This window comes from Heterodontus francisci, chromosome 22 (assembly GCF_036365525.1).
Source record: "Heterodontus francisci isolate sHetFra1 chromosome 22, sHetFra1.hap1, whole genome shotgun sequence".
NCBI classification, from domain to species: Eukaryota; Metazoa; Chordata; class Chondrichthyes; order Heterodontiformes; family Heterodontidae; genus Heterodontus; species Heterodontus francisci.
In genome coordinates this window covers 50,022,094-50,040,290 of record NC_090392.1, presented here as the reverse complement: position 1 = coordinate 50,040,290, position 18,197 = coordinate 50,022,094, and the positions used below count along the sequence as shown (strand labels likewise).

The window sequence follows — 18,197 nt, the reverse complement described above, 5'->3', positions numbered from 1 at the left end:
AAAAAACAATTATTGCCCTAAATTAGAGGTTCTGTGAAATCCCTTCATATTCATACCTACCCTGTATCCTATTCAAAGCTAGTCTCTCTGTTCCTTGGTAATGTTGTCCTGTCTTGACTAGAGGTGTTTCCTACTTTGTAGTCTAGAGGATGGATCATGGTCCTGAACATAGTGTGCCATGCCTTCACCTATAGGATGAACTCTGGTTTTAATAAACATATACCAAACCTCTAAAATTATTTTTTTTAACAGAAACCCTTTAATATTTGATTGTTTGTGTCAGTTGTCATGTGCAGGCACTGAACACTTTTTAATATATATTCTACATGACCTCGAGCAGACAGTAAGACCATGGAGTAAATGGTGGCAAATGAGTTTGAATGCAGATAAACATGAGGTATTACATTTTGAAAAGAAAAGGAAGAAAAACCTGCATTTTTATAGCATGTCTCGAAGTGCTTTACCGTCAATTGAAACAGTTTTGAAGTGTGGCCACTGTTGTCATGTAGAAAACGCAATAGCCAATTTGTGCACAGCAAGCTCCCAAAAGCAGCAATGATAATCTGTTTTTGTGATGTCGATTGAGTGATAAATATTGACCAGGAAACAGAGGATAATTCCTCTGCTCTTCTTCGAAATAGTGCCATGGGATCTTTTACATCCACCTGAGATGACAGATGGGGCCTAAGTTTAACATCTTTTCTGAATTATGGCACCTCCCTTCACACCTACTGGTGTGCAGGCTTTGATTTTTTTTTTGTGCTCCAGTCTGGAGTTGGACTTGAACCGACAACCTTCTCAAGGGCACTTAGGGACGGGCAATAAATGCTGGCCTAGCCAGCAATGCCCACATCCTATGGCTGACACACAAGAAGAATAAGGAGGTCATATATTTCTTGGCAAATAAGAATCTCAATGGGGTGGAGGAGCAAAGGGATCTGGGAGTACAAATACATAACTTGCGGGAACTATTTTTAGTGATTTAATAAGCCCATTAAAAATGCAAACCAAGCATTTAGATTTATTTCTAAAGGGATAGAATTGAAAAGTAGAAAAGTTATGTTAAAGGTGTACTGAACCTTGGTTAGACCACTCTTGGGGCATCCAGAACTGCACACTGTAATCTATCATGAAAATGATATAGAGGCATTAGGGAGGGTGGACAAAAGATTTACAAGGTTGTAATTTTTAACAGGAAAGGGTGGACAGGCTGAATATCTTTTCTCTTGAAAAGAGAAGGGTGGGGAGGTGGTGTAAGTTAATAGAGGTCTTTAAAATTATGGAAGGTTTTGATAGAGCAGATACAGAGAGAGTGTTTCCACTTGTGAGGCAGAGGAAAATTTGAGATCTAAGATATTTACCAAGAAATCAAATAGGGAATTCAGAAGAAATTTCTTTACGCAGAGAGTGGTGAGGCTGTGGAACTCTCTACCACAGGGAGTGGTTAAGAGGAATAGTATTGGTGCATTTAAAGGAAAGCTAGATAAGCATATGAGGAAGAAGGGAATAGAGGTTTATGCCGATAGTGTGAGATGAGGAAGGATGGGAGAAGGCTTGAGTGAGGCATGTATGCCAGTATGGACTGGTTGGGCCAAATAGTCTGTTTCCATTGAGTATTTGCAGTAAAGCTCTACATAAAAGAGGGCTCATATTGGTTTAACAATTAAAAGTTTGTTACTTTTTCCTACACCTGCCCCAGCCCCCTTCCCCATCCCAGGAAAGGGTATTCACCAATTCATAACCAACTGGATATTGTTCAGTACTTCAAATTGGAAGTGGGAGATGCGTTGGAACGGAACAGATTTTCCCCGTCTTGCTGCCCATTCACCATCACTTCACTTGATATCTCTCATTAATATCTCCAACAAAGTGTAGCCTATTGAGTGGCAGGAATCCCATGACCTTAGGTTAGTGCAGGAAAAATCTATATGGCTAATTACTCACTCTCTATTTCTGAGTTTGTCCCAGGAGAGTTGCCCTGGCTCACAGATCAGCAAGCAACAAGTGCTGCTTCAGTATTTCTTTACGTTCCAGTTGGAGGGCTGACAGCTGCAGCTGTTGTAGTCCACAAAAAATTGGATCTTAGGCATTGTCAGTGGTGTGTAATAATCTGTAGCTGCAGTGGAGGGAGTCCTGAAAACCTGCCACTGCCAGTCCATCATTAATATGAAAACAGTGTAAACTACTTGACTAATTGTGCTGATGTTCTTGACTGTGTATAGTGTCCCTAGCCCTGTGTTTTTGTTCCCCTCCCTCTAGATAACCTGAAGCTCTCTGATTTTGGCTTGGCGACAGTATACAGACACAATAGCCGTGAGAGGTTACTGAATAAGATGTGTGGCACTCTGCCATATGTTGCTCCAGAGCTGCTGAAGAGGAAGGAGTTCCATGCGGAGCCTGTGGATATCTGGTCATGTGGAATTGTTCTTGTTGCAATGCTGGCTGGAGGTTAGTTTAGCTTTTAAGCAGTAAGATCAGGAGGGATCCACTGGTGTGGTTTATTTGTACTGTACTTACTGTGTCTGTTTATTTCTGTCTCTGTGTGGTTCTCTCTCTCACTTTCTCTGTCTCTTTCAGTCTCTGTCTCTATCTCTGACTCTTTCTGTATGTTTCTGTCTGTCTGTCTCTCTATCTCTGATTTGCTCTCTCTGTCTCGCACTCTTGTGGCGCACTCTCGTGCTTTGTGTCTGTCTGTCTCTCTCTCTCTCTGGCCATCTGTGCCCATCTGCCTCATTCCATGGGGGTATTAACTTGCACATAATATGCATCTCCAACAATAGTGTTTTTCTGCCTATGTGCATGTTAATACAAAGTATTTGTTATTGTTCTGTTATGTTAGTGTTGGCGAGGAATTTTCCAGACTCTCTCTCTTCCCCTATATTGACTTGGGTTTTCTTTCTGATTATTTGCCTGTCCCAGGAGAGATTACATGGCTGACGGAGGGGAGATGTTTGCTCTTGATGCTCTAGCCATCATGATGTGGGGCAGGCTTGACAGATCAGCTGCTGTTTTCCTGCCTGTCAATTTAGTATGTCTGTACATCAGGCAGACATCCCAAAGTTGCTCTCAAATTGACTGTTTGGATTGCATAGGTTTTAAACAGATTACCTTGCCTTTGTTAGGACATTGCTGGCATTTTCCCAGATCGCTCTTTGGGGAATTGGCACCGGAGGATTACAGTTTCCGCCACTTACTACTAAAACTCATAAGTGCACATGGTCTGCTCTGCATCAAAGAGCAGTTTAAACAACAGCTTTCACTCATTAGTGAAATTGCTCATTGTGTTTCTCTCCCCCAACCTCAGTATTCCTCTAATGTAATAAGAGCTGCAGAAAGATGCATAATTCTGTGCACATGGAATATGTAAATTCAAAAATGAGTGTTCAAGATCCAAACTTGATGTTGTAAAGGCTTTAATAAATGATTTTCCTTCATGTTTCTTTCTAACACCAGAAGAAGCAAGCACCAGTTTCTGTATCACTGATTGCTTATGTCATTGAGAGCAATGCCCATTTACTTTGCCATGAGCAATTTTCAGTTTGGGAAAAATACGGAGCAGCAACAGGGTCTGTTAAAATTTGTTACACTGCATGTGGGCATCAGTAGCCCAGTGGAAACATTTATTACCTATCCCTAGTTGTCTTGAGAAGGTGGTGGTAAGCTGGCACCTTGAACTGCTGCAGTCTGTGTTGTGAAAGTACTTCAACAGGTCTGTTAGGGAGGAAGTTCCATGATTTTGACACAGTGACAATGAAGAATATATGGTGATATATGTCCTTGTCAGGATGTGTGATGTGGAGGTGATGGTGTTTGCATACACCTGCTGTCCTTGCCCTGCTAGGTAGTGGAGGTCATGAGTTTGGGAATTCCTGCCAAGGGAGCTTTGGTGAGATGTTGCAGTGCATCCTAATTATAGTACACACTAGCCTGGAGCACTGATGGTGATGGGAGTGGATATTTAAGGCAGTGAATGGGGTGCTGATTAATTGGATTATTTTATCCAGCGTTGCAAATTTGTACTGGCCGTTGTTTAATGTTATACTTGTAGCAATTTTCAGAGCTGAGTTGAACATTTACAGAATTTATTTGTGGCAGATTTCCGTTTGACACCATGTGGGATTGTTGCCCTTTAGAGAAGGGAGGGCGTAATGACAGTGGATTGTCACTAGAGGATGCTGGAGTTGAGTACAGTTTTACTATAACTGCAGTAAGAAAGTACTGTGCACAGTGTCAGAGACTGGCCGACTTGGTTGTGGAAGGCATATTTTCCTGCAGTTGCTTTATTTACTGAGGGGCTGAATTAGCTTTACAGGTCGTGTGAATTTGCTTTCGATCCAACTGATTGAACAACTTTGAATTTTGTTTAAGTCAAATAGGTGTCAAGTTATGACTTTGTGCTTTTACTTGCTACCCTAGTTTCCTGCAGAGCAGCCTGCAGATCTTGTGTGAAATGTGTTGCACAAATGTGAGTTCTTGACTCCCTGCTCAACAGGATGAAGGTGGTTCTAAATCTTTCTGCTTAGCAAATATCTTGGCAGGAGACCTATCCTGGTTTGCTCACAACCATTCCTCTCTCTTTACTGAAAGTTAGAATTTCTCCACTTGCATAAGAGAAATTCTAAAACTATTTTACTTACAAACCGATTTCTTCCATCCTGAACGAGTCATTGTTCTTTAGCAGGAGTAGGCGCAGTTAACCCAGGTGCTTCAGTAGCCTTGTAAGTTCAACTCTTGATTCAACTCCCTTGTGATGGTTTTAGCAGTATGGAAAAGAGATCCAAACTTCTACCACCCTTTGTGTGTAGAAGTATTTCCTAATTTCAGAAGCTAACACTTTGACATTCTGACTCCTCTGACTGACTTTCCTTTTATTTTTGATACTTTAAAGTGTAATGGATGCTCTCAAAGCAGAAAGATATATAAAGTTTTAAAACTTCATTAATTTTAATGTTTCTCTTTAAGGGTGGTGGGGAGCAATGTTCCTTCATAATTCCATGTGCAGAAGTTGCTGAGCAGGCTGCTCACAAGCTGTCCTGCAGCCATGCAAAAAGAATTTAAAGGTACCTTGCATTGAAAAGAACAGGCTGCACACAAAAAAAAAATTAGATGGGACATTGGTGGGGGAGTAGTTGGGGAGACTGATCTAAGTGCCAGGATATATCTTTCGGACAGAGTGGTTTGTCTGCTTTACTGATGGGTCATTCTCTGTTGCAGAGCTACCCTGGGACCAGCCTACGTACAGTTGCCAGGAGTACTGTGATTGGAATGAGAAGAAACTGTACCTGACTCCATGGAAAAAGATCGAGCCAGTGCCACTGAGTAAGGAAATGATAAGGAATCTGCTCCTTGGCCAGGCCAGCACTGAGAGTAACTGTTGGCAGATTTACAGAGGGGAGGAATTGCTGCCACATTAGGTGTTAGTGGTTAAGTGGGTAGCACTCTTACCTCCGAGTTAGAAGGCTGTGAGTTGAAGTCCCGCTCTGTGATTTGAGCACATAATGTAGCCTGAGAAATTTCCACCAACAAAAACACGTTAACTGTCAGTTAAACTAACAGTTGCTGAGAGCGGTAACTGACAGCAGAGCAGTGAATGGAGGAGCAGCAGGCGCGGGAAAGACAGAGCTACGCTTCCAATCGCAGATTCTGTCTCTCCCAGGCTCAGCTGCTCCAGCATGTCCAATTACATCTTGCAGCTGAGACCTGGAGAAGTAAATCAGCAGCTGGCCACTGAGAGACAGAAACACTGGTTGTTCAGCACAGGAGTAGAAGGGTGGTTGGGCAGAGCCTGTTGGAGCAGTGAGATCCTAGAGGAGCAGTGAGGAGGTTCTCGAACAGCAAATAGGTGCTCAGGAGGAGCATTGAGGAAAGCAAGGAGCATCAAAGAGATCGGTCAAGGAGAGCGAAGGCATTGAAGAGGTCAATCGAGGAAGGCGCGGAACATCGAAGAGGTCGTCGAGGGTAAGGAGCATTGAAGATGTCGGTTGAGGAGGGCGAGGAGCATCGAGGAAGGTGAGGATCAAGCACGTCAGTGATTGGTTTGATTGACATTGGACTGGAAGCTTGTATGGTATTTAACCAAGAGCTCTCGATTTATTTCAGTAATGCTGTGAACTCGTGAAGGGAAATGTGCGCCATGGCAAGCCACAGGAAAGATATTGTTGAACGTGAAGGCGGCAGTGAGAAACTTGGGGGAAGCCGGCAAGGGATTAAAGAATATGTGGCGCTGGTGCTGGCTGGAAGCAAAAGTTGGTGGTGTGTTACTTGCCAACTTCTTTTGAAAGATTTGGCAGCCCAGAAAAGCATTGTGCCTGTGGTGTATTTCAGAACTACACTATGGTGCGCGGGGAAAGATCTCATTCGTGAAGGACGTTGAAAGTGTGAAGCACATAGAGAACATGAAGCCCTGTGTGACCAAATTATCAGCTGTCCTGTAAGTCTCATGAAATTATATTCTGAGTACAGTGCAATTTTATTCATTACATACACAAAATTGTCAATACTCAACCAGTTTGCTTCAAAAGTGCACAATATTGCATTTGAAACTAAAATGGTACTATTATCATTTTACAGCTGGCATGCTGAAAAGTCCCAGGCAAACAACTCTGAAGGACCAGTCATATGGCTTACATCCATTCGTCAAGGCAACTGCTGCTGCTACTGCCACAACAAATACCTATGCATTGTCATCAGTTCCCTCATCCCCACCAAAGCCATCTGTACCGATCAAAGATTGGAGGACAAATTTTGAAGCCATGCTTCTTGGTTTTCTTGCTGAGAACAATCTGCCTTTTACCATGGCACCAAAGGTCATCGCTGTTGCAGATCTAAAGATCAGAAGGCATCCAGCGAACTTTCAGTAGATCGCACACCAGCGACGTATAAAATGAGACAAAAACAAGAAATGCTGGAATCACTCAGCAGGTCTGGCAGCATCTGTGGAAAGAGAAGCAGAGTTAACGTTTCGGGTCAGTGACCCTTCTTCAAATGAGGTTTGGCATTGGGAGATTCTTCCAAGAAAAGTTGGATAAAGACTTGAAGACAAGTTTCTTCTCTCTGAACATTGATGAAGCAACCTTTGAAAGCCATCAGAGTTTTTGGAATTCTAGTTCTACTTTTCACCAGAACTAGGTCTGAACCATTTAACAAACATAAATACCATAAAACAGTTTGATGTCTATCTTGATGGTCTCCTGCAATGTGATGAGGGTGTCAAAAAATGGTTTAGAAGCCCACATTTGCAGAGAAAAAGCACCACATTTACTGAATGTAGATGGGGATTCATGTCAGCACATTCACAATGCATGTAAGAAGCTCTGAAAATCCTTTATTTCTATGTTAAATGTCTTCTACCTGAGCTGCTGAAGTCACTAAAGAGATCAACAGGCTTGTGTGAGTTCTTCAGCCAAATGTGCACGTGTCTTGGGGTCAAGGATAACATGCCAGAATGCTGTGTAAGCGCATGTTGGTTGGTAGTGCTTGATGTCACTGTGGATACACTGCGCATGCTGGATGCTTACACCACCTTCTACCTTGCATTTCTGGATGAAACTGATTGGATTCTGTACATTGACCTGTTTAAAGGAATCTACCATAAATGTCATTTCAGCCAGAAAAACAAAGCTGAGATCTTGCAGGTGAAAGGAAAACTACACAAAAAGAATATGACTTCAGAAGGAAAACAGCGCAAAGCAAGAATCTCACAGAAGCTCTTTCACAGAAGAAAGTATGCTACTAATCCAACATTTCTATGCTAATGTACTTCTCTTTCAGAGTAAAATTCCAGTGATTCACAAGCTGAATGATGAGCAGGTTAATCTAGTCAGGAGGCTCTTGGCATGTTTTCTGAAGCCAGAAGTTATTAATGGAATCAAAACCAGCAAGCAGCTCACAGAACTGAATGTAAAGGAAGGCAAAAATATCCTTGTCTTGCAGGATATGTTATCACTTAATGTTATCACTAATGTGCTCACTGAGGGAGAACTTCAGCGCTTCAGTTAGGAGATCAGACAATTCCATGCAAACAGTTGCCGCTATACAAAAAGGAAGGAAGGTTAGACTTATGGTGAAATGAAGTACACAAAGGGGACAAGTACAACACTCTGCAGACTTGTATTTGCTTTGATGAGCTGCTTCCATGGACCAATGGTTGAAGGTTTTTCAGCACCATAGCTAATATCATTGACTCAGGGTCTACCCGGAGGAATGTGCCATCCAAACTGAAAAATACACTGAGAGCAGAGCCTGATTCAAGTTTGCAAGAAAACTCAAGAATAGTGATCCTGTCTGGCAAGCTGGTGAAGTGTATGCAAGAGGCCCACAAGATGTGTGCTGAGGAGAAACATCAGGGGAGAAAAGAAAAAGAGGAACAGAGAAAAAGGCTAGAAATCACACTCTAGAAACTGGCCACAAAACACTTTCCCAAAGTAGTTATGATGGTTGCTGCTAAGAAAGCTAGGAAGGCCCATGTTACAGCTCTGTAATCATCAGCTAAAGGGAAAACCTAACCAGTCAATTAGCAGTGTTGTAAAACCTTAGCACAAATTTGTGCACAAAGCAGAGCATATCTCAAATTGTGTGCTGATGTGAAGAAAACCTGTATAAAAGCCACAAACTACTGGCTAAGTGAAAGAGCTGAAGAAGCAGAGGAAGCTGTCACCAAGAAAGTAGTCACCAAGACCTTCACTAGTCAAGGTCATAGCTGGAAAGAAATATGTAAACCCAAGATTAGGTATCAAGGGCAAAAACAGAGACATGTTATATGGTAAGGACAAGATCAGGCTGCGATAAGAAAATTACTGCAGGAAACTGTTTGAAGAAGAACCAGAAAAGATAGACAACAAAGATTGGAAGTTGAAAAGAAGTAGAACGTGAGGTGTTGAAAGATGAGATAAGAAAAGCTATATAGAACATCGAGTGGAAAGGCAAAAGGACAAGGCCAGACACTAGCAGAAGTACTAAAAGCTGGAGGTGAAACAGTAGTACATGCCATGAAAGAAATTATTACTGGTATATCGATAACAGATGAATGGGCTTGCAAGTGAACTCTATCTGAGATGGTCACAGCGCCCAAGAAAGCAGGCACAGCACTGTCCAAAACATTGTACGCTAAGTCTCATCAGTCATGCATCTAAAGTGCTACTTGACATCATCAGGCAGAGTCACCCCCACAGTTTGCTTCATTCCAGCAAAGGGTGCAACTGACACTATGTTCAGAAATCTCATGGAGAAATGTGAAAACAAGGAGAAATCCCATCTTTTGCTCATGTTCATAGACTATGCCAAAACGTTCGATACTGTCCAGCATGATGCTCTATGGGAGACACTTACAGACTTTGGTGTACCCGAATATCTTGTGTGGCTAATACAAGAGCTATACAGAAATGCTTCAGGAGTCGTCAAAGTTGGTGATGAACATACAAACCAATTCCAGTTTGAGAAGGGGGTCAGGTAGTGGTGTCTTCTGTCTAATCTGGTGGGAGAGGAGATAATCAGGGTGATGCAGGAAGAGAGTTACTAGAGAGATGTGACTGCATCATAGGAGGTCATGGCGTATAGAATTTCAGGTATGCACTCTCATAGCCAGAACAAAGGAAGAGCTGGGGACTATGGCAGGCCTTAAAAGCCGGCTACCCGACCCGAACCCGATGGGACCCGACGACGGGTTCGGGTTGAGTTGGGTTGCACCTCTGTTCAGCATTAGTGCTCGGGTCGGGCCGAGTTGGACGCGCTCTACCGGCTCCAATGTTAATTTAATTTTTGGACTAGAAAGATGCTTGTGCAGATCAGCAACAAAGTGAAAAACGGAAGGTAAGTTAATTGATGGTCGGGTTGGGCATGGGAAAAAAATGGAAGGACTCGGGCCAGGTCGGGCTTTGGTCAGATGTGGTTCTGTTGGGTTTTTTTTTGCGGACCCGAGCAGGCCTTTAGCAGGCCTAGTCAAAAAACGCGGAGTCTTTTTTTAACTGAACATAAATGGGGCAAAGACCAATGTTGTGGCTCTAAATGGCAGTGGCAAAGTCAAGATTAGAAGCACTGAGATAGAGGCAGTGGACAAATTCAAGTACCTTGGCTTGGTGGTAAACACCAAAGTTACATCCAAAAATTAAATCCAGGTTAGATTAGCTACGGCAAGAGGTGTGACCAGTGACTTAAGTAAGTCCAAAAGCATCAGCATGAAGTTGATGGACTCTATGGATGTGAGAGTTGGATTCTGAAGGAGGAGGATGAGAGGGGAATAACAGCTTATGAAATGTGGGTATGGCGGAGAATGCTCATAATCAGCAGGATGGACAGAAAAACAAATGAGTGGGTTAGATCAAGAGTCGAAGTTCAGGAATCAAAAGGGTTGCTAAGTACAGCTAGAGAGAGCAAGATAGCCAAGTACGGACATCAGAAACGAAGATCCGACAGCTTTGTCTTGGCAACAATTGAAGGAGAAATTAAGGGGAAAAATCGGATGGGTGGATAACATTGAGACATGGACTGAGCGAGGCTTGAACAATGCCACAGAGACAATGCCAATGGCCCCACTAAGATTATGGTGATGATGAGGGACGAGCGAGCACAGATTTAGCAATAAGTTTTCAAGGTCATATTCTAGTGTCATGCAGACCCCCACCTGCCAAGAATGAGGCATATTAATTTTGTTATATGAGCATTGATTTTAAACTGTTGCTGGAGTGAAGACTTGTTTGAAGATCACTAGACACTGGGCTGGAAGGACATTTGCATACTAAGAGATGCTGCTTGTGGAGACAAAGGGCTATTCCCTGCTCCAATTAACCCAAATGGATTTTGATCAGCAGACATTGAAGATGTCAGGAAGTGCATTCCAGGCCCTGCTAAGATGATACAATCCACAGAGCCAGGAATGGTTAAACCAGCTGGTCACATGACTAACTGGCTGGTCCAGGTTTTTGAACTAGCCACAGGACAGTTTGAATTCAGAAGGTAGTGTGCAACTGAAGCTGGATCAAGGAAGCATCTCTTTCTCTCGCTTTTTCCCAAGCCACCGGATCCACGGAAGACACGTAAACCTCGAGAGAAAAGACTTGTACTTTGGAACAAGTTGAAGTGTGAACTGGGCCCCAACGAATTGCAAGACTTACTGGCAACCAAAGACTCCACATTGAACTTAAAGGACTGTAACTACCAGATATTGCCTCAAACCTTTCCCCTTTTATTCCTCCTTTTTCTGTCTCTGCGTGTGTTTATCGTGTATGCGTCGCATATTCGTAGTCGTTAACTGGATTAGAGTTTAAGATTAATAAACTTCTATCTTTCTTGTTTAAATCTAAGGAAACCTGTTTGATTTCTTTGCCTCTCAATTAGAGCAGTGCACAAGGATTCACTAAGGGGGAGCTAAAAACACCGTGTTTTAAAATTAAACCCTGTTACGGTTCAACCAAGCAAAGGGGCTGAGAGAGAACCCCTAGACCCCTTCTCTCCTGGACGTAACATCTGGTGTTAAAATTTACTTCATCCTTCCTTCATAATTACATGATATACTAACTATTAAATGCTGAAATGTTGGAATGGTGAGATCAAAAAAAAAAAGTTTCAGACTTTTTGTCTTCGGCTACTATCATAAGTCTCTGGAGTGAGACTTGAACCCATTACCTGATTCAGCAGCAAGGTTGCTAGCACTCAGCCATAGCTTTAACATGGAATTGATACTTACCATCTTACAGGGTTGTGATTTATAATTAGTACTTTTAAATTTCCAATAATTGACTGCAGATTATTCTTGCAGTAATGACAGTAATTGTGTATTATAGTTCTTAGCCAAAATAAATACGTGACAGATGGAGTGACCTGTCAAAGAAAAACTTTCAATTTCTGTATCTAAAAGTTTGATAGTAACTTTAACTTTATGATTGGCTTGCATTTCTGGTGGAGAAAATTCACATTCGGCCTGTTGGGCTTTGTTCCAGACTAGTGCCAGCCAGGTGCTGTTGTTCATGGACATTCCTGAGGCATTGTCCAGATCCTAAATAATTTGGTTCTCCAGATGGATGAGGTTCCACACACAGCCTGTGGGAGGGCTTGTTTTGACGGCTCCTTGTCAGGCAGCAACAGAGATGTTTAACTGCTCACTGCTAGCTCTTCAGGTCTTCCTGTTCCATTGCACTGCAGCCGATGTGAAGGTGGATACGTGTAGACTCCATGAGTATAAATTATACCCCGCGTGTAAGTTTGCATCGTTGGTGCTGGCCCAGGATCAGTATCATTAAGAGTTTGGCAAGTATCATGTACCAAAGGAAGTGTAAGATCTGTGGTGTTGACTTTTGTTTAATGTTTACTTTCAGTAAACGGTATTCATAGTTTATGACCTAAATTGCATGGTTTGGTAGAATGTCTATCTGAAGGCTAGGAGAAGATAAGCTGTCAATTCTGGTGAGTAACAGAGGTTTATCGTTAACCAGGTACTATGCATGTAAGGTCACACTTTAATTTGTATTGAGCGAGGGCTTTTGTAAGTGGTGCTTGATGCTATGCATAAGTGAAATAGTCAGTGAACCTCTTAAAACATAACCAGACTTGCCTTATATTCCTACGCTGCGCTAAGTTTTCAAGATTTCTGTCATGTGTAGGATTTGCTGCTCCTGTTCCTATGTACTTGCTGCTTTTTCCTATCTGCTCAGCTGGTACAGCTGGGGCATGATATTATCCTGTTGTTTGTAAGCTAACTTCTGAGTGTTTTATGCTGTACCTTGCTGCAGATGGAGAGGGACAGGTAGGAGACCGTTACATCTTGCTGTACATTAACAGTAGCTCATTTCCATTAAGACTTTCTAGCACTGCCTGCTGTATGACTGTCTGTCTGGTTTGTGCAGGCCTGCTGAACAAAATTCTGATGGAAGGTCCAAAGAACAGAGCCACAATTTCAGACATTAAAAAGGACAGGTGGTTCATTAACCAATTTAAAAGGGGTAAGTTAATTTGACAAAGCAATTCTCTCCAAAAACTTTCATTGCCTAAACTGTAAGTGATGTAGATCACAAAGGAAGTGCAGTTAGTTCCTTTTTGATGCTTAACTGAGACAATATTTTATGGATTAATTTGTTTGGGAAATGGATGAATCATTTGTGATTCTAGCTAAGGACACAGGCCACCCCACTCTTCAGGATGCAATTGTGCAAAAAAGGGTACAGAGCAGATTTACATGGACTGGAAAAATTTAGTTATGAAGAAAGATTGGATAGATTGGGCTTGTTTTCTTTGGAATAGAGGAGGATGAGGAGAGATTTAATTGAGATGTATAAAGTTATGAGGGACCCAGATAGAGTCGATAGGAAGGAGTATTTCCCTTGGCGAAGAGGTCAGTAATGGAGGTGGGGGTGCACAGATTTCAAGTAACTAGCGGGAGGATTAGAGGGGAATTGACGAGTAATTTGCTTTTACCCAGAGGGTGGTGGGGGTCTGGAACTCACTGTCTGAAAGAGTGGTAGAGGCAGAAAATCTCATCGCATTTAACAAGTACTTGAAGTGCTGTAACCTACAGACCAAGAGCTGGCAGTGGGATCAGGCTAGATAGCTCTTTAACAGTCAGCACAGACACAATAGGCTGCATGGCCTCCTTTTGAGCTGTAAATTTCTATGATACTGAAATCTTAACCTATCTTTCTTTTTTCTCTCTCCCAAATGTTGACAGACCCATTGTGTATTTCCAGTTTTATGATTTAGTACCATTGGAAATATTTGAAGAGATACTTAAATTCAGTTGGGGATAAGAAGGGTGATGGAGGTTGGCTGCAAACTGCTGTTGTTTCTGCCAACTGGGAAGAGTAGGACTGGCTGATTTTGGTGTAGAATTGCTTTATTAAGCGTCCTTTGCTATCCTGAAGCAGGTAGTATACTAGGCAGTGTACTCCTGCACAGAGCGAATTGGGTTTCATTTGTGTTGTACTCTTCTGGGAAGGTGGGTGGAAGGGGAAATGCTTTCAGTTGTAATTTTATTGAAGCATTTTGGAACTGTTTTTTGATATTCAGCCACGGCTAGGAAATACTGAATTTAAAGTTCATAATATAAGGCCAGTCAGCCCATCAAAGCTAGTACTCGGCCCCTAGTTTTCTACTGGCCTGTGAGAACAGTCATTCGCACTTTGAACATTTCTGATGCTTTTTGCCTCTACTAATCTAACTGTTCCAAATATTTAGCACTTGTTCAGCAAAAAAAAAACTCTGGATATTGGTCCATAAACTATTTTTCACTAATTTAAGCTTTATGTCCTTAGTTCTGATTTTCATGCATTAATTTGGCATATACCCTAACTAGGTTATAGCCTATCTGTAGCATTTAATACTTTTATATCCTGAATCAGATCCTTCTTCTGAAACACTTTCTGGAATGCAGAGCTTAAACTTCTGTGCCTGTTGTAACAGGAATGAAGCTAGAGTTCCAAATGATTTCCGACTACCAGCTGATCTTTTTTCTTGTTGGGACTGGTCAGTGAATTGGGGTTAAATGCTGGTACTCTTGTGAGACTGGAACCTGATCAGGAGGTGAGGAGCTCTATTCTGAGAGGAGAGATCTACTTTACGAGGGGCAGGCGTTATGTTCTCTACAATGTTATAAAAGCTTTTGGTTGGTCCTCAGTTTCTTCTGTTCCTTTTCTGCAGGTGTGAAGAGAGCTCGGTTATCCTCTGGCAGCCCAAATGACTCTCAGGGACCTTTCTGTAAACACATTCATTCTAATGTGGATTTGTCCCCTGTCAGTGGTGTACCCTGGAGGTAAATGCATTGTTGATGTGAGAGATTATACATTTAGGCAAATGTCACTGGCAGTAAACCACACAGTTGAAGGGTTTTTTTAATGAATGGGTTGATAGGATGTGTTAACCTTCACAGTCCTGTGATTGAAGGGCCAGCAATGTTGAACAAATGCTCCTGGTTATACTACCCGAAACACTTGATTCAAGGGGTTGTTTTACACAAGCCTTAACTTGTGTGGAGATTGCCTGGAGAGCTGGGTTAAGAGTCCAAGTCTCTTGTTGCCGAATCACTGTCTAATTCAATGTCCTGTAGTCACAAAACACTTCATGGGTTGTATTGGGTATTTACAAAAGAAAAATTCAAATCTTTTTAATGAATCCCAAAGATTGGTATTCCCTGCGTTCAAATAAAAATGTACAGCATAGTTTGTGCTGTGAGAATGACCATACAATAGGCCTATTAAGGCAAACCTAGCTGGATTGGGATGGATGCTGCTGTTGCTAATATATGCACAGTTACATAGGATATAACAAGATAATTCGGCCCATTACAATTTATCCCTCTCATTTATAAATGCACCAGCTGCCTTTTGAATGCCCCTAATGTTTTTGATTCTGGTAGTTTCCTGTCAGATTTATTACTTTCTGAGTAAATGTGCTCCTTTTAATTTCTATTTGAAGCTTGCCTGTATTACTTTATATTTGTCCCATTTTCATGGCTAAATTTTGAAGTAGTAATCTGGCTTCGACTTTACATTTGATATCCCTCAATGCGGTTTGTTTCCTTTCTAGACTGTAAAGTTTGTCTTTCTCCAATGGTTACACATAGCTGAGCCACTTTACTTTGGGGTAGAAGAAAGAATGGTGTCTTTCACAACCTCAGGTGTCCCAAAATGCTGTATAGCCAATGAAGAACTTTTGAAGTGTAGTCACAGTTGTAATGAACAGCAAGATCCCCCAAACAACACTGTGATAGGTTTTAGTGACGTTGTTTTAGGGATAAATATTAGTCCAGTCATTGGGAGAGTTCCTCTGCTCTTCAAAATAGTGCTGTGAGATATTTTACGTCCAACTGAGAGGAAGACATGGCCTTGGTTTAACATCTCACCTGAAAGAGGACACCTCCAACTCTGCCAATATTGCAGTGGTAGTGTTGGCCTAGATTTGTGCTAGAGACTTGAACCCACAACCTCTAACCCAGAGGTGAGAGCGCTGCTGCTAACATTCATAAGCTTGTCGCTCTTCTCTCACCCTCTTCAATGTTTGTAAATGCTCAATGTTTGTAATATGGTGTGGTGACCAGAATTGAAGTCTATCTTCCAACCGTACCTATGCATTATAAAACCCCAATTTACAATCTGTGTGTGGATATTCCAAATTTCACCACTTCTGTCACTCCCAGCAATTTGTATATATTCTGTTCAAAGCATTTTATTTATTTTATTTAGAGATACAGCACTGAAACAGGCCCTTCGGCCCGCCAAATCTGTGCCGACCATCAATCACCCATTTATACTAATCCTACATTAATCCCACATTCCTACCACATCCCCACCTTCCCTCAATTCCCCTACCACTTACCTATACTAGGGGCAATTTATAATGGCCAATTTACCTATCGACCTGCATGCCTTTGGCTGTGGGAGGAAACTGGAGCCCTCGGCGAAAACCCACGCAGTCACAGGGAGAACTTGCAAACTCTGCACAGGCAGTAACCAGAATTGAACCCGGGTCGCTGGAGCTGTGAGGCTGCGGTGCTAACCACTGTGCCGCCCAACCAGAAATTTCATCTTGCTGCACTTTCTTAATTCAGTCTGAATTTTCTACCACTTGTAATACTTTTAATGTATTATAGTGAGGATCAAACCAGGTACTCGAGCTCCCAGCCTGAGCCTCGGGTTGCCGTGTCGTCATGGGATTCCAATCACTCCAGTCTTGATAATCTGGTACAGGGGATTAGCTTCTCCCAGCCTACGTGCACAGATCACATGCTTGTCAGCAGCCAATTGCAAAGCACACCTGGATCATCACAGGTAAGCTGATTTATTTAGTAACACCAAGGGTTACAAGGCTGTACTTGTGAGTTAAGAAGTCATCTAACTCCCGCAACAACAGCTTGCATTTATATAGCATATTTAATATAGTAAAACATCCCAAGGTGCTTGAAAGAAGTTTTGAGGTGCTCTCAACCTGTGTGGACGAAAGCAAAGTCTGCAGGGTGGATGAGCAGACGGGCCATGGCACTATGGTACAGGAAGCTATTCAAGTGGGAGGAGCATGAAAGAACGTAGTAGTAGTAGGGGATAGTATAGTGAGGTGGATTGATCTTTCTGTGCAGCCGAGAGCATGAGTCCCGAAGGTTGTGTTGCCTACCCGGTGCCAGAGTTCGGGACAGGAACTTGGAGTGGGAGGGGCAGGATCCAGTTGTCGTGGACATGGCGGTACCAATGCCATAGGTAGGACTAGGAAAAAAGTTCTGCTTAGTCGAGGAGCTAGGCACCAAATTGAAGAGCAGAACCTCAAGGGTAATGATCTCTGGATTATTACCTGAGCCACATGTCAATTGGCAGAGGGCACAGAAGATTATTGAATTGAATATGTGGCTCAAAGACTGGTGTGGGAGAAGTGGGTTTCAGTTCATCGAGCACTGGCACCAGTACTGGAGAAAGTGGGGGCTGTACTGTTGGGACAGTCTGTACCTGAACCATGCTGGGACCAGTGCTCTAGCAAACCATATAACTAGAAGTAGAGAGGGCTTTAAACTAAACAAGGGGGGAGAGGGTTCAAGCCTGGATAGATGTAGCAAATCATGCGGTAGAGTCCAAGGCAGGAGAGCAGAATAGTAATATGGGAAATGAAGGTCAGAATGGCAGGAAGGGACAGAGAGAAAAAACCTAAGACCACACCAACAGCCAAGACTAGATGTTACAAAGGTAACAAAAAGACAAAACTAAAGGCTCTGTATCTGAATGCAGGTAGCATTCATAACAAAATAGATGAACTGATTGCGCACATTGAAGTAAATAAATATGATCTGATCGCCATTACGGAAACGTGGCTGCAGGATGACGAGGATTGGGTCCTGAATATTGAGGGGTATATGACATTCAAGAAGAATAGGAAGCTAGGTAAATGTGGAGGGGTAGTGCTGTTAATCAATGATGGTATTGGTGCAATAGTTAGAGATGACCTTGGTTCAGGAGATCAGGATGTAGAATCTGTTTGGGTGGAGATGAGAAATACTAGGGGAAAGAAGTCACTAGTGGGAGTGGTCTGCAGGCCCCCTAACATCAACCACAATGTAGGAAGAAGTATACAAGACGAAATATTGGGTGCTTGTGAGAAAGGGACGGCAATAATCATGGGTGATTTTAATCTACATATAAACAGGAGAAATCAGATTGGCAATAGTAGCCTGGATGAGGAGTTCATAGAATGCTTTCGAGAGTTTCTTAGAGCAGCACGTTCTGGAACCAAACAGA

General features: G+C 42.4%; 1 protein-coding gene across 2 annotated transcripts in view; it reads left to right on the top strand.

Moving 5' to 3' along the window:
• chek1 (checkpoint kinase 1) overlaps positions 1 to 18,197 on the top strand; it is a 42,713-nt gene that overhangs the window by 8,494 nt on the left and 16,022 nt on the right. For both annotated transcript variants that reach the window (XM_068053817.1, XM_068053816.1), the window contains exons 6-10: positions 2,260 to 2,448; positions 5,215 to 5,319; positions 12,837 to 12,932; positions 14,623 to 14,734; positions 16,571 to 16,748. In XM_068053817.1, the coding sequence (XP_067909918.1) occupies positions 2,260 to 2,448; positions 5,215 to 5,319; positions 12,837 to 12,932; positions 14,623 to 14,734; positions 16,571 to 16,748 (680 nt within the window). The remainder of the gene's footprint in view (positions 1 to 2,259; positions 2,449 to 5,214; positions 5,320 to 12,836; positions 12,933 to 14,622; positions 14,735 to 16,570; positions 16,749 to 18,197) is intronic.